This window comes from Myotis daubentonii, chromosome 1 (genome assembly GCF_963259705.1).
Source record: "Myotis daubentonii chromosome 1, mMyoDau2.1, whole genome shotgun sequence".
NCBI lineage: Eukaryota > Metazoa > Chordata > Mammalia > Chiroptera > Vespertilionidae > Myotis > Myotis daubentonii.
This window is the reverse complement of record NC_081840.1, coordinates 207,048,602-207,064,332: the sequence shown is the minus strand read 5'-3', so window position 1 is coordinate 207,064,332 and position 15,731 is coordinate 207,048,602. Positions and strand designations below refer to the sequence as shown.

General features: G+C 38.0%; 1 protein-coding gene across 8 annotated transcripts in view; it reads right to left on the bottom strand.

Annotated features, from left to right (window-relative positions):
* ATP8A1 (ATPase phospholipid transporting 8A1) overlaps positions 1 to 15,731 on the bottom strand; it is a 214,241-nt gene that overhangs the window by 144,234 nt on the left and 54,276 nt on the right. For 5 of the 8 annotated variants that reach the window (XR_009449605.1, XM_059672319.1, XM_059672285.1 and 2 more), the window contains exons 7-11: positions 8,001 to 8,074; positions 5,395 to 5,464; positions 3,681 to 3,808; positions 2,709 to 2,820; positions 66 to 231 (exon numbers count right to left, since the gene is read on the bottom strand). Coding sequence is in view for 7 of the 8 variants with exons in the window: in XM_059672319.1 (XP_059528302.1) it covers positions 66 to 231; positions 2,709 to 2,820; positions 3,681 to 3,808; positions 5,395 to 5,464; positions 8,001 to 8,074 (550 nt within the window). In the remaining variant the exon portion in view is untranslated. Of the gene's footprint in view, positions 1 to 65; positions 232 to 2,708; positions 2,821 to 3,680; positions 3,809 to 5,394; positions 5,465 to 8,000; positions 8,075 to 11,137; positions 11,212 to 15,731 lie in introns of all 8 variants that reach the window. The other 3 variants (XM_059672272.1, XM_059672283.1, XM_059672298.1) reach the window with 2 other exon arrangements.

Genomic DNA, 15,731 nt, shown 5'->3' with positions numbered 1-15,731 from the left:
GCTGTAAAACAAATACCTGCACACGTTTTAATGAAAGAGAAAGTGTCCAGCACTTCAATGCTTACAGTTGAGGTTGAGATACCAGTCCTTTCCAGAATGCCGTCGATTCCAAATGGCAGAGCCCACAGAACAGATAAGGGACATGGCAATTAAGATACAAAACAAAATCAAAATTTGCACATTTGTAATTCGTTCCACATTTGAGAGTTTAAGTGGTGGACTTGTTGAATTCTGTAAAGAGACACAAGATGAGTAATAAGAAATGTGTACAATGATTTAATAATACGTATCTAGTATTTTGATAAGGATGACTAAGTCCTCATTAAACTCAAAATCCAGACATGGGCAGGTGCCTGAACATTATACAGATAATAATCACAGATGTAATAAGCTGTCAACGGTTAACTGCCTCTTTTTCTAACACCTTTCGTACCGCATAGAAATCTCTAAGACATACACCAGGGACCGCACGTTTTTGGGCAAACTGCACGTTATTTAAATCATCATAACTACAGATCATAATGCACTTTAGGTGTTGTTTGTCAATAATTACAACATTTTTATTTACAAAAACAATTAAACAATTAAACAATTAAAGTTCCTAGTACTTTTTTAATGTATGGTACTGCGTAAAACATTTTCTAAAAAGCGCCAGGAACTTGAAGACGAAGACTATTCGAATGACCAAAATACATGTAACTGCAATGCTTTATGGGTTTGTGCAATTATATAGTTTTTCGTAGATTGACCTGCACGGTTTCCACCAATGAGATCGCTTCATTCGATGTGGACAAGGCAGTGTGTTGACATCTAAGGTCCATAACAGATGGTGCGTGAAAAACGAGAAAACTCGTGAGCGGTCCTTAACAGATGGGGCGCGAAACACGAGAAAGCTCGTGAGCGCTAGGAAAGGTGTTAAGGGCCGCTATGTCACCTACGTCTTTTTCTACGTAAGATATTCTATGTGATAAAAGCCTAGTGACTGAACGGCTGAACCACCAGAATGACCGCTTGACCAGTCGCTATGATGTGCACTGACCACCAGGGGGCAGACGCTCAATGCAGTAGCTGCCCCTTGGTGGTCAGTGAGCTCTCACAGTGGGAGCGCTGCTTGGCTAACCAGGATGAGCTGCGCTCCCACAATGGGCTGATCCCCGCAGGCCACGCCCCCACCAGTGCACAAATCCCGTGTACTGGGCCTCTAGTAAAAACAATAATAGGAGAAAGAAGTAACATTCTTTTTGTAAACACAGCATTTCTACTGTGGCAGCCAAAATGAACGAAACAATGGTTTACCTGGCTACTTAAGCATCTAGCTTAGCATCTCTGCTTAGGAAGAGAGGCAGAGAAGTTGACCTATGAACCCACAGCCAGAGACTTGGAAATTCCAAAGTCTGAAAGCAATAAATTAAAGGATCACTGGTTTCCAGATTTTGGTGGCACTGAGAAACTGTTTTTACTGGACACAGCAACTATCTAAGCAGTCCTGGGTGTAGAGAATAATAGACAGGTTTCCTCAGATGCATTTAATGATAAAAAATGATTATGCTAGATTTGTGCTAACAAAGAAGGCACTCACAGGACAGAAAATTAAATGTCATAACCAATATGAAATGACTTACAGAATCTATAGAATAATTAGGGATGAAATCCTTAATAGCAGTTCTACTTGCCTGGTGATTCTAGTTTCATGCCTTTACAATGTATGAAGTTATCAATCAGCCCTCAGAGCAGACTTTCATGTAGTATCTTAAAACTGAGCTTCCCACACCCATCTGCGTAAACACTGGACACTGATGATATTAAATGTATAGGAGCATCCACAGGCATGTGTACTAGTAAACATTACAAACTAGAGGCCCGATGCATGAAGATTCGTGCAAGAATAGGCCTTCCTTCCCCTGGCTGCCGGCAACGGCTTCCCGCCGGCACCCAGGACCCAGGCTGCTTCGCTCAGGCTGCTGCCAGGCACCGGGGACCCAGGCTGCTTTGCTCTAGCCACTGCAGTCACCCACGGGGCGGGGGGGGGGAGGGGGGTGCTCCGAGCCATGCCATGGCTGCTCAGAGCACGCCCCCACCCCTGGGGTGTGTCTGCTGGGGCTGGGGGTGGCACATAGTCCCCTCCTGCCCATCTGTGCACGCAGCTCCTCCTGAGCAGTAGGTCGTGATGCAGCCTCCTCCTGAGCCGGTCCTGATGCCTGGCTAATTTGCATATTACTGCTTTACATATATAGATGGCTAGGATGAAGGCTGATAAAAAATGGCCTAACATAAAAATGCTACAAAAAAATGGTCAACATTTGTTTCACATGTTTTTCTTCTAATTTTACGAAAATAAGTCCTAAAATTTGATCACTGTATTCAAATAGAATTATAAGGCAAATACTTCAATGCTGAGCACTTATCATTACGCAGACAACTTGCACGTAGCACTGCAATAGTTAGTAAATGCTGCTGATGGAACCAATACGTAAGACTGCTGAGAGTTCACGCGGTGGGTGGTCTCTGGGGAAACTCTCTGGCATGGTGTGTGCAGTGAACCACAGCACTGCCCGCTCACCCAAGCATGAGATTCTGGATGTAGAAAGTGGGGCTCAGGGATCTGTGACAGACGGTCTACTATGTGTGGGACTCCCGCACCAAAGGCTACAAACAGCACATTTCCCAAAGATTTAGGTCCAGGAGGTCTGCACAGGTAAAAATCCCACCTGCATCAGCTTGGTGTCATGTCCAGTGTAGACGACTATGCCATGAACCCACTGCGTATTTCTTAACTGGGCACCTCGAAGAAGAATCTGATCTGCTCCCAGGGGCACAGTGCTGTGAGAGAAGACGTTGGCATTAGAAATGGCATTTTCTAAAACACTTAAGGAGTCCTACATCCACTATAGAGTTCCAAAAAAAAAAAAAAAAAAGCTCTGTTATTTAAACAACCCTTCTCGTATTTACTGTATTTTTAGAAAAGAAGTCATTTTTCTGCCCATACGAATTTTCTTACATGAGAACAGCTGCAGGGGAGCATTTCCACGGCTTCTCCTTAAACATCGATCCCACCATTTCCTACAATTTCACAATCTAAAATAGGAGGCAATGTTGTGGAATGCAGAGGCTCATTTTCAAACCTATTTAAGACTTTTCCTGATTTAGTTAAGTCCATTTAGGGTTCTGAGTTGTCTAGAAGTGTTTAGGTAAGGAGCTCTGTTCCCCCTCCCTCACCTTCCTTTAAATGAAAAATAGCTTTGTGCCAGGCAGAGGTGGCTCAGAGGTTGAGCGTCATCGGCCTATGAACTGGGAGGTCACTGGACAGTTCCATTCCCAGTCAAGGCACATGCCCGGGTTGCCGTCTCAATCCCCCGTGTGCACGAGGCAGACTACCAATGATTCTCTCTCATCACTGATGTTTCTACCTCTCTCTGCCTCTCCCTGCCTCTCTGAAATAAAAAAAGTATATATATTTAAAAAATTAAAATAAATAAAAAATACACAAGGTAAGATAAATACACAGATCTCATCATTTTCACAAAGGAATTCCGGGTTCAAGTAATGTAGAAGTGCTCATTGATGTAGAAGAAAAAGGTTTCCAGTGCTCAGACTGAGAGCACAAGAAAGTATGTACCCAGGTTAGCAACACACTGCGACACAGTGAATTCTGTGTTGTTATGAAGACCGACTTTACATACCCATGTCCATCAAGCCTTATGTTTCCAACAAAATCGTAGAGATGTCTGTTTGGACTTTCACACTCAACTCGGCCAGAAATTCTCATCAAACTGTCAATGTCTCTTATATCTGCTGTTACTGGTAAGCCCTGTTTAGAAATGTTTCAATAAGTAAAGAGTATATCAAATACATTGCATGTGGGAGGGAAGGGGGAATTCTGAATCCGCCGAGGCCTATGACCTAAGAGATACCACTATTTTATAAGCAATTCTGCCCCTCAGACAACAAATACCCTTTGTGGATTCATAATTAAGGGATACCTTCCTCTCCACTTGAACACAGGTTTCTAGCACAAGAATAGAGCATCTATTGGAAAGTTCTAAAATATATTCAAGAGACTATCAACTAGTCTGAAAAGATATTTTAAAATAAGTTTTTAAGACACTGCTTCCAAAAATAAATACAGTATGACTATCTCTGCTGAATCTCAGAATTTGGCTGAAAAAAATGAATAAAATCTATGCCCAAAGAGAATAGTTTGTTCTTTTTGTTCATTGAGAAGGAAAACTCCAAAACAGTTCTTCCATCTGGCCCAGGAGAACTGTCTAGAACCGAACAGGCCTGCTTCCTGTGACCCTCTGAACTCAGGTGCTCGGTGATGACCGATTTCCCCTCCCCCCACCCCAATCTCCTATGTGTCTTTCTCCCCATGAACACAGTCATGAGCAGCTTAACCATGTTTTGATCAACGAGCAACAGCATATATGACTGTTTCTGGAAGATTATCATGGAGCTGAAAAATCCTATCGCCTACTGACATCATAGCTGCTGTAATGTCACAGAGCAACGCATTGCTCACATACAATTATGTATAGTACATAAGACTTGGTACTGATGATGTTACTGGTTTATGTACTTACTATAATATCTTTTTTATCAGGATTTAGAGTCTACTCTTTCTACTTACAAAAAAAGCATGCTATAAAACTGGATGTGTGTTAAGCTGGCAGCAGCCTCAGACACTCAGTGTGCTTGCTATAATCTCGTGTTGTTTTGTGCAGTGCCGTGCTGTACACATTTGTAGTGTACGAGCAATTGCCTACACCACACAGCCTAGGTGTGTAGTAGGCTAAACCATCTAGGTCTGCGTAAGTGCGCTCTATGAATGTCGCACACTGATGAAATCGCCGTAGGATGCATTTCTCAAAACCATCCCCGTCTTTCAAATGGTGTATGACTGTACATTTTTTAAGACCCTTTTACAACTTTAAAGGTAAAAATCCTACAGTTGCTTTCTATTAGAGATGGTGTGAGAAGTAAACAAATCTAAACTATTCCCTGGGATGAGTGAGACAATTAGAACAGCAATGAAAATGGTCTTTTCAATAGAGTAAAGCTACATAATTTGGGTCAGGTGAATAGGCAAAAGGAAAAAGCTAACACACATCCAAGCAATTAGAATTACTACTATTTTTATTATCATTAGAGTGTTGGCTATCACATAAAATATTAAAAATAGTATCTATACAAACAGGACCATATGTAATCAGGCAAGTAAACCCGAGTGTTCCATAATATATAATGATACCGATTTCTAAATCCTCCTCATAGGGGCTCAATGAGAAAACAGACACATTTGGACAGAATTACTTCAACTCGGGACAGTAAGAAGTAAAGCTACCGATTCCATGTAATCAAACAGCAACCATGATACAAACCTGTATTAGATCTTACCTGTCTAATTTTCAGGTTTGTTTCCCCATCTAAGTTGGATGTTTCAATGTAGCACATGGCCTGGGGCTCACTGTTGTTTAGAATTCAAAAGGAAAAAGATTCAGTGGAAGAAGAAACGCATAACACTAACTTATTGACTGCTCAGACTCACTGAAGCCTTTCGTTCTAAGCAAAGCTTTAGCTGCCTAGTTTCTTGCCGGTTCCCACTCTTTAGTGCAAAATGCTGTGAGGCAGAACCCATGCATGACAACTCATGGATCAGCTTTTCAGCCAGAAGGATCCCAAAGCAATTTCCTGGCAACGATCAGTACAGTTCTTCAAGATAAAGTGAATGCTTAAATCTGTCACATTATACTTGGAGTGTTCATCCATACAGATACAACACAGACTGTATCTGAAACGTAAAGCCGTTTTACACTTAACTTTAGCTCAAAAAAATATCAAGTGAGATGCATGCTCACAGCCACATGTAAACTGGTTCAGGAAAGTGGTTGATTAGAAAATTCCAGATTGCTGCTTCTATAGACTTGCATTTTCTACCCTTTTAGGAAAGATGAATAGAATCACAAAAACTGTAATACTTAAAATTTAAAACTACTTTTAAAATCCGTATGAACAGATTTTGCAGTGAAAGTAGCTTTCTGCTCCTATTCTGTTTCTTAAAGTTGTTTTAGAGACTTTTGTGACAGTAAAAAAAAAAAACCTAAATAAAACCAAAACCAGCCAATTTGGCTTTATTGCTCTTTGACCTGACCTAGATGATCCTCCTGGGTGTCTTAGTGAATGAAGTTTGGTGTTCACTGGCTGGTGGGAGGGCAGGTTCTCCAGCTTTTTTTTTTTTTTTCACAAGCACCGTGTCCTGAACCATCTATATCCTGCCCCTTCACATACTAACTTTCCTGGTGTAATAATTATAGACAGGTGATTTTGCTGTCCAAATGTATAAGCTGATTCTCAAATATAAGGTAAAGCATTCTGAAGTTAATCAGTCTTATTAGCACTCGATTATATAAGCCCAATTAGCGAACATCACATAAGTAAATATGAAGGCAATCTCTAATGAGCATGTGTATTCAAAGTTGGGAAGAAATAAATTTATCAGTTACAATCACCTGGAATTTTCTAATCAACTTCTAATGTGTGTATGTGCAAAACAGACTATTCTGAGTTTCAAAAATGGGCATGTAGCTTAGTTTTGTGTCCTGAAGATTTGTGAAAATTATTAAACCATATGGTTATAAAATATTTTACAGATTGACTTTAAAATAACTTCGCATGTTCTCATGTTCTTCAATTTACTCTATGGGCTTTTTTATAATCCCATAAAAGCTGATACTGTCCCCCAACTGGGAAAATTTTCAATATTTAATTTTCATTCTATAAATTAGTCAAAGTTGTTTTTTTTAAATTACTGTCACAATAATAATGTGGCTCTGGCAATTGCTCTCAATTTGTAATTTACTTATGTATATATTTGGAACAGAAATGGTTTATGAAATTATAAACCACATCTTCTGAAAATATATAAGCATGATGACAAACACATGCTAAATGAACAATGCTGATTCTAGATTTGGGCAGTAAAAAAGGCATTAAAAAGTTTTACTTTACAGATCCAACACTATTCTCACATTAAAATGAGAATAACATTCTAATTTCATTTATGTACTTTTTTTTCCAAAAAGCAACTTTTCTAGGACTTTACATGGCTAGGAGATTAGAAAGTTAAATGGCTGATTTCCACTTGAAATGGGGCAAATTAAATATGCATCCAATTCAGAACATATTAATCCCTTAAGACAGCTGTTACTGAAGCGGTTCTTAACAGTGCTACGAAAAGGCAGCAAGATATATCAGAGAAGAAATCATGCTAGACAATAAATATCTCAGCAAAGTGTGATGACATCCAACACGCAGACTACAGTCAGAGAAGCAAAGCAGGCTTTTTGATTAGCAAGTGGAAAAATGAAACAAGATGCAGATCACAATCAAGACACCAGCAGACAGTTGAAATTTACCACAGTAACGTGCACTTTCTCACTAGTCACAAATGGAATAAAAATTAATCCCGCAGCATGCGGTACAGAATGTACAACAGTGAGCTTTGTGCAGGGAGGGAATCCTCCATAAACCCTATCCAAGTCCAAATAACAGCCATGTGTGCTGAAGGGATTCTCTAGAACTTACAGAAAGTTTCAGATGGAAGATAAACGTGTACGATCTTAAACATTTCTCAATAACTTTGTTTCATGTAAAGGTTAACATTGTCCAAAATAACATCCTGGAGAGGCATTGAATTAAGCCTTAGTATTTAGGCATGTTGTTTAAAAAAATGAATATATATGAAAGATGCACAGGAAATGAAAATCTAGCTTTATTGGCATGCCTCATAGGAGCTGAATCTCCTACTTAAGGGATGAACATCAGCCGACATTGCTTTCAACAAGGCCTTTAAAACATCTGTGAAATGTCCATCACCAAGAAGTAGAAAAAAGTCTGTGTTTCATAGGAGGAGACACAGCACTCAATCATCTTTGGGTGTAACTGTTCTCTGGTGTAGGGCGAGGATCCGCATGCACACATCCTGTAGGACTCAGCGCTCTAACCTTGAGGACAGGCTGATGAGATCTGCTGGGAGATGTTCCCCATTGGTCACTTTCACTATTTCCCCTACTGCCACCTACAGGTCCCAGTTTAAAATAATCAAAATGGAGAAGAAAAAAAATAACAGAGAAAACAAACAAACAAATGGACAAAGGAGACAGAAAGTTTGAAATTATTATAGAAAATAACACACGTTAATAAAATGTCTAATGCCAATTTTTTCAAAACTTATTTTGATCAGGTCTAAAGGTACAAGAAAACATGGACTATTTAAGGATTATTTATTTGCTTTTAAGCTCAATTTTTAACTTTTTTATGTGAAAATTTCTGATTATTAAACATTTAATCATAACTATATCATATCTAATAAAAAGATATTTCTATACATAGAGCTACTTTATCTGAAAGGGTTTCCTTTCTCTAACTTCCCACTCTCATGCCAATCTACTCTGTGTCCACTCCTAGCCTAGAAGAAAGGAAATGATGTGGAAATTACTTTTTAGGAAACTACTTTTGAAAAACAGAGTATACTATACTAGCTCTTCTTCTATACATACACTAAAAAAAACTTTAAAATTTTCTGATTCCAAAACATTTTCAAAGTTATTACATAAATATCTTATCAACTTTAATGCAGAACTGCAAAGACATGGATTTTAGGATGTTAGAATGCATAATTGCAGCCTTTTGAGTTATTTAATAATTAATACAGTGTGGGTAATGCATTATTTTGGAGGGTAATCCTTTGAACCTGGGAGGAAAATCTCAAAAGTATGAAGGAGACATGCCCAGAACCTGTTTGGATTTAAATTAATAGTCTGAGCTATTTTACTCCATTTTAAACTTTCTAAATTCATGCATCTATTTGTTATATGATAAAATTTCAGTTTATTTCAAAATGAAAATCAATGAAACTACTTTCAAACATGCTCATGCTTTAATTTCAAACTACCTCAAAGAAGATATATTACTAGTAATTAATAATTAAAAAATATTTAGAAATTAAATTATGAACTGTTGTTTATTGCTAGTGCAGGGGAAAATCACCATGTACTTATTTTGATAGCAGACAGTATGGTATAATGAAGATATTAGATTAGGAATTAAGTAGTGTAATAGTGATCTTGTCATTAGCTAAAGTTAAATGGCTATAAACAAGATAAAGCCAAAATTCCTCTTTCTGTTAAATGATGACAAAACTTCACCTATTTTTTAACTCTAATGTAGGTTCAAAAGAGCCAAGTAATTAAAAAACCCTTTTGAAAAAAAGAACGAAAAAACAGACAGGTGGTATTTTGTCACTTGGACAGAAATATCAGGTAATCTTTTTAAAAGCACTAATTTTTGGAGGAAGTTAATCGCTGTGGATGCTATATTAAGATATAAGGAACTATTTTGATTTGCCAATATTATAGCCACCAGTAAATGTTTTTAATGTTTAGAAAATAAAATGCTCTGAAGTTTAAGAAATTCAAGTACAAGAGCATTATGGGAATTTCTGGGATTAGACAGGGGCAGATGAAAAATATTTTGACATTTTTTAACTTAGAGCTAAGTATAAAACTAGGGCAGTATAGTCAGTTATCTTCATATTTTTGAGCATACAAAATTTAAACGTTGTAATTAATAGTTCAGCATATATTATTGTCTCTATGATAATGTCTCTATGATAAGTTTAATCAGGAAAACATCAATACATAAATTGATGAAATGATTTACTATCACTTTGAACTTAATTATATAAACACGACATTCAGATGGTCAGTCATCTATTACATTTCTCAAATTTTTATTTGGCGTATCATTCTGTAGGTCAGACATGCTGAAAGCTTACTGAAATGCTATCAATTTAAACAAAAAGGACAATTGAGGAATATGAGAGTTTGATCAAGTAATTCATCTTCCTCAGTTAAAAAGATATGAAATTAAGGCCTGAGCGATTGTTTCGTTCAAAATCACCAAGCCGAGACACGTGGCTTTCTGCCTCCTAAGCAGAGCTCTCTTTAATACCTGAGGCCCTACAGTACCTGAGACAAAGGCAATAGACTCCCTGTTAAACTCATTCCCACACTGCCCTGTGTGGGCCATTCCCTCTACTCCAGTTTTAGAAACCTACCCTAATCGAACAATAAGTAAAGGAAACTATAAACAGAAAGGTTGATTTAAAAACCTCATAATTTCAAAACCTATAAAGAAATGGCACAGAGCTCCCAATTAAAAAATATGAAAATATACTTCAACTACTTATAGACTTACTTCTATAAATATCTTACTTGCTCATTTAAATGTCACTAATTTGTCATATATCCAATCACTTTCAATAATGACCTGATTAAACAGATTTTGAAAAAAGGACACTGTCCATATTTATATGTGGATTTTACAAATAAAACTGTCCAAGGAAATGATGATAAACAACCTCTAAAAGATTAAAAACATTATTTTTTTACTTTATGTTAGGACTAGTTTTATAGTTTTTAAACCTAAAACCATTTGAAAGTCACATTCTTTAAAGGGTAACAGTGCCATATGTTCTGAATACTAATTCATAACTATCTTAAATATGAGTGAAACAAAAATCATCTAAATTCAGTAATGGAAAGAATTTTTAGAAAAGGATCAAAACACTGTATTTTTTCTTGGAAGAGTATGGCATTTCAAAAGATATGATGACAAAAAAAGAAATCATCCATTTTCTTGTACCAATGCACCATAAAGATCAAGTACCAATGCACTTTGGAGAGATATACAAATGCATCATAAAGGAATTCGTCATGAACAAGGATTGCAAGATAAAATCAGTACAACCCAGTCCAAGTATTATATAAAATAAATGACAGGAAATCAGACAAGAGTCAGCAGTCCACATTAAAAGGATCTGGACATATCCAGAGGAAGAGGAGACTCTTAGCCATAATTATAAGTTCTGAATTATAAAGTCAGGTGCCTATCATTTATTTTATACAGCAAACATGAAAGAGTCACTTAAGTCCAATCAAATTTGTAATGCTTAATTCAGAATCATTAGAGAGGTTTAAAATTCTTCGTTTATTCCTTATTTCCTTGGAGAAATCACAAGGTCAATGCAGGGTAGAGAAACCATCCTCTACACTGTTTGAGCATCAGTAGGTATCTCTACCTTGATGAGAGAAGTACAGTGTCAGCAGGTATATACTCTTTGCCTTTTATTATAACTATATCTCCAACATTTACCTGAAAGAAAACTGGGAATTGGTTAATTTATCTGCATTGGAAGATAGATACAAACATACAACCCATTGTATTTAAACATAAAATACAGTAAAAATAGTTACTGGCAAACAAGAACCACTTATCTCCAAAATGGCAAAAAATTATCTACCAGTGAGGCCAAGGATAGGGAATTCCTTAAAAAAAGGAATGCCGTATCTTTATCAGGTATATACCATCTGAATAAAATAAATCTATCCATTTTATCAATTTAATTGACATCTCAACTTCTCATATTCTGTCACTATGACATAAAAATAAAAAGGAGGAATTTACCAAATGAAATCGTTACCTTGTTTAAGGAAATCTCAATACAACTAGAAAAGCTATTAAATTACGTATTATCGATATAGTACATGTATATTATAAATATATATTACACATATAATCATTATTCCTTATGATGACCTTATGAAATAGTATTAGTTACAATTCCCAATTTAGGGAGGAAGAAAATGGGTCTTAGGTTCTAAGTTATTTGCCAAAATCACAGTGAGATGAGCTTAGACTGAAAGCTACATCTGACTGCCTACAAAGCCTTATTGTGCACAACTAAATATAGTGAAACTAGCACTGTATTTTAAATTTTAATCTCTTTCTCATTTTACTACTGTTAGCATTTTTGTGAGTACGGACTGAAGACAAATTAAAGATATACTACATCAGACACTGTCAGAAGTAATTTAAGTGACAGGCTTGTCACAGAGCTTCTGGCAAACAGTACAACTCCAACTCCATCACACTGATGACTACTCCCGTTAGAGCATGAAAGTTGCCCTCTCTTTGTAGCCAAATGAACCTAAAAATAAGTTTCAATTTTTAATCAAGAGAAGAAAATTTTTTTATTACTATAGCCCCCCCCCCTTTTTAGTTAAAGCCTTTTTGTTCTTTCCCCTCCCTAGTTTTCCTTGAACCCTGAAATAACACTTTGCTACAGAAAAGGAGAGAATGGTATTCTCAGGGGAATAACAAATGAGAAACTGTTACAGGGACAGCCCACTCTGGCTACTTTATGTTCTGGGGGAGGAACAGGTCAGGAAAGTTGTGTGCTGGTTATTCGGGTAGGGAAGCTCTGGACGCTTTGATCAAAAGAGATGTGTTAGAGCCAGACCGGCATGGCTCAGTGGTTGAGCACAGATCTATGAACCAGGAGTTCGCAGTCCAATTCCTGGTCAGGGCACTGGGCTGTGGGCTCAATCCCCAGTGTGGGGCATGCAGAAGGCAGCCGATCAATGATTCTCTCTCATCATTGATGTTTCTATCTTATTCTCTCTCTCCCTTTCTCCCTAAAACCAATAAAAATATATTAAACACACACACACACACAAGAGATGTATTAGAGTTGATAGCAAATCATCTGAAATCAACAAATTGCCAGGGACCTTGAAATCCAAAACCCCTCCCTAAAAAAAGGGGAAAACTGGGAAAATAAAAATCAGCTAGTATAGGTGTAAAGTGGTCCCTAAAGTAATGTATGGTGGTCATACACTGATAGCTCCCACTGAAAGCAAGTTAAAGAAATGGAAGTTCTCTGTGCCAAGGCACTTAGATAGAACGCTACCCAGGCTAGCACTTAATTGTTCTGTAATCGCTACCTGTGGGCTCACGCTCACTCTCCAATTGGACTACATTCTTCAAAAATCAGGATCACATTTATCTACACTACAGTGTTAGAGTCTAACAGACGTAAGAAAATTTATAATTGCACTGCTTTCTAACACTTGTAATCATTGCAAGACAACGGAAGGCTTGTGGGTATGACACTGAAGACGAAAAGAAAATATTAGCACCTTATATGGCATATTGTAGTTACCTCAGTGGCCTGGCTCGCTGAGTGCTAAGGCAGCTCTCAGGAAAGCAGAGAACGGCCTTCCTCCTAAGGGTGCCTAGGGTTTAGATCACTTTCTCGAACACAAGCAAGCACCTCTTTTTCTTTTTGGGTTCTGAGCTCCTAATGTGGCACTCGCCCTCCCAGCCTGGTGTGTGCATAAGAGGAACAGACAGAGAAGGTCAAGGTGCCCAAAATTCTTTGACCACAAGTTCTCATTGGGGGAATATCATGACAAAGCAGTTTTAATCCCCAAAACACTGCAGTTACAAAAATATGTAGGGCTTTAGGCCAGAACCTTGAGCCTTTTCAAGTCACTGACATTAGTATCACAATGGAGGATTATGTAAAAGTGTAACCTTATCAAACTAAAATAGACTGTTTTAAAATCTGTCCTTGTCTAATTGTGGGCTTCAGCAGATTTGTTTCTACTAGGGAATTTTGGAGATATAAATCCTGAATCCAAAGTAATACATTTTGTGGTGGAAACTTCAGGCATTAGAGCAGCTTTATAGAGTGACTTGCACACATGCCTACAGCCGACCGCTCGGTGCTTCTCTACAAAGCCAGAAGGATGTGTTTGACCCTATGATTCCACCTGTAACTGTGAAAAGTCTCAACTGCAGACTGGTCTTTGAAGAACTGGTCTTTGTGGTAAAGACAATGAAGATGGCTGTTCACATTTCAAGAGTGGCGATGCAATGCCTTGAATAGGGCTTTGTAATTGCAATACTCAAAGAAAAACCAAGATACTGGCAACTTAACTTTGAGAAAAGGCTTCAGGCCAGTAACTGGGGAGATGACTGAAGTCTGCCCATCTGTGAATGGCTGGGAGACTGGGATGTGTGCTGGACAAACTTGTAGGTCCTTTGAGAACCATTAAAAGCAACCCCAGTAGCCACACCTTTAGAACGTCAGAGAAAGCAAGAACCCTGAATTAAAGCCCATTTGCACTAAGGTCTATTATGTTACCTTGGCATGTGAATCTGACTCTCGGGCTTGGTTTACTGATTTTATTTTTAATTGCACAAAATATGACATAAGGTAAAGAAAAGACTTGCCCCACAATCTGGCAAACCCAACAAGCAAGCCTGCTTTCATGCCTGTCCACTTAGTGTTCTATAAACCATTTTTACAAAGTCAGCCTCTTTGTGTACATATATCGCTCTGTTCTCTTCATCTATGATTATATTTTATGACACAGAAACCCTCACTTCTTGCTTGCTGCTGTGAGCTCACTACGTGGCACACTCAATAAATACCTGTTGAATGAATGGTATAAAATTTTTTATAGTATTTGAGATGATAGCTTTTACTTGTCACAAAATATACCAGAGTGCAGGATGTCATATATCTTGTTTATAAAGTTCCCTAATGTTGGATATCCTCATATTTTAATTTTTCACTATTATAAATAATGCGACAATAAACATTTTTACACATATATAGGCTATCCCTTACTTTGTGATTATTTTCTTGGGATAAATTCCCAGAATCCTTTTTTTATGATTCTCAATATGAAGAGCCAAACTGCTAATCCACAATAACATGTGAATGAAATACTTCATAAAATTAAAAATTATGAAGTACATGAGTTTGTTTTTATTTATTGGATAGCAAATGAGACTTCAATATTGTTTAAATTTGCAACTTTTATTATTAGATTGAATATTACACTGAGTCAGGTTCTTACTTATTGCCAACTTTTATTTCCTATTTATATAACAACTAGAGACCCAGAGCATGAAATTTGTGCACTGGGCTGGGGGGGGGGGGGGTTGGCCTAGCCTGCACCCTCTTGCAGTCTGGGACCCCTTGGGGGAATGTCTGCCTGCTGGCTTAGGCCTGATCTCCGGGGGAGTAAGGCCTAAGCCAGCAGGTAGACAACCCTCTCGCAATTCAGGATCCCTTGCTTCTTACTACCCTCCTGGTGGCTCCTTACTGCTTGGCTTGCTGCTCCTTAGCACTGCTGCGGAGGCGGGAGAGGCTCCCACCACTGCCCCTGCACTCCCCAGCTGTAAGTCTGGCTTCTGGCTGAGTGGCTCTCCCCCTGTAGGAGCACACTGACCACCAGGGGGCAGCTCCTGCATTGAGCATCTGCCCCCTGGTGGTCAGTGCACATCACAGTGACTGGTCGTTCTGGTAATTCCACGGTAATGGTTGCTTAGGCTTTTATTATATAGATTAGAGGGCTGGTGCATGAAATTCATGCATGGGGTGGGGTGGGGGGGGGGGAGAGAGAAATCCCTCAGCCCAGCATGCACCCTCTCCAATCTGGGACCCCTCAGGGGATGTCTCACTGCTGGCTCTACTCTATTCATCAATGTCTATTTTTGCAACATATCTACATGATTTTAATAACTTTTGCTTTCCATTTTATAATTAGTCCTTCCACATCCATCTTCATTTTTCCAAAATATTTTTTCTACTTTCTCAATTGTTTACTTTTTGAAATTAAGATGAAAAACTTAGTCAGCTCTTTAGGACGAGAACAATTTCTCTGGGATTATATTACATGAATACTTTGAAACAACTGCTATTTTTAGCTTTTCTAGGAATATGACAAATATGTACATTTATGTGAATCTTAAATACCTAAAATTTTGATGTTTTCTTTACCAAGGTCATATATATTTTAAGTTTATTTGTAAGTATC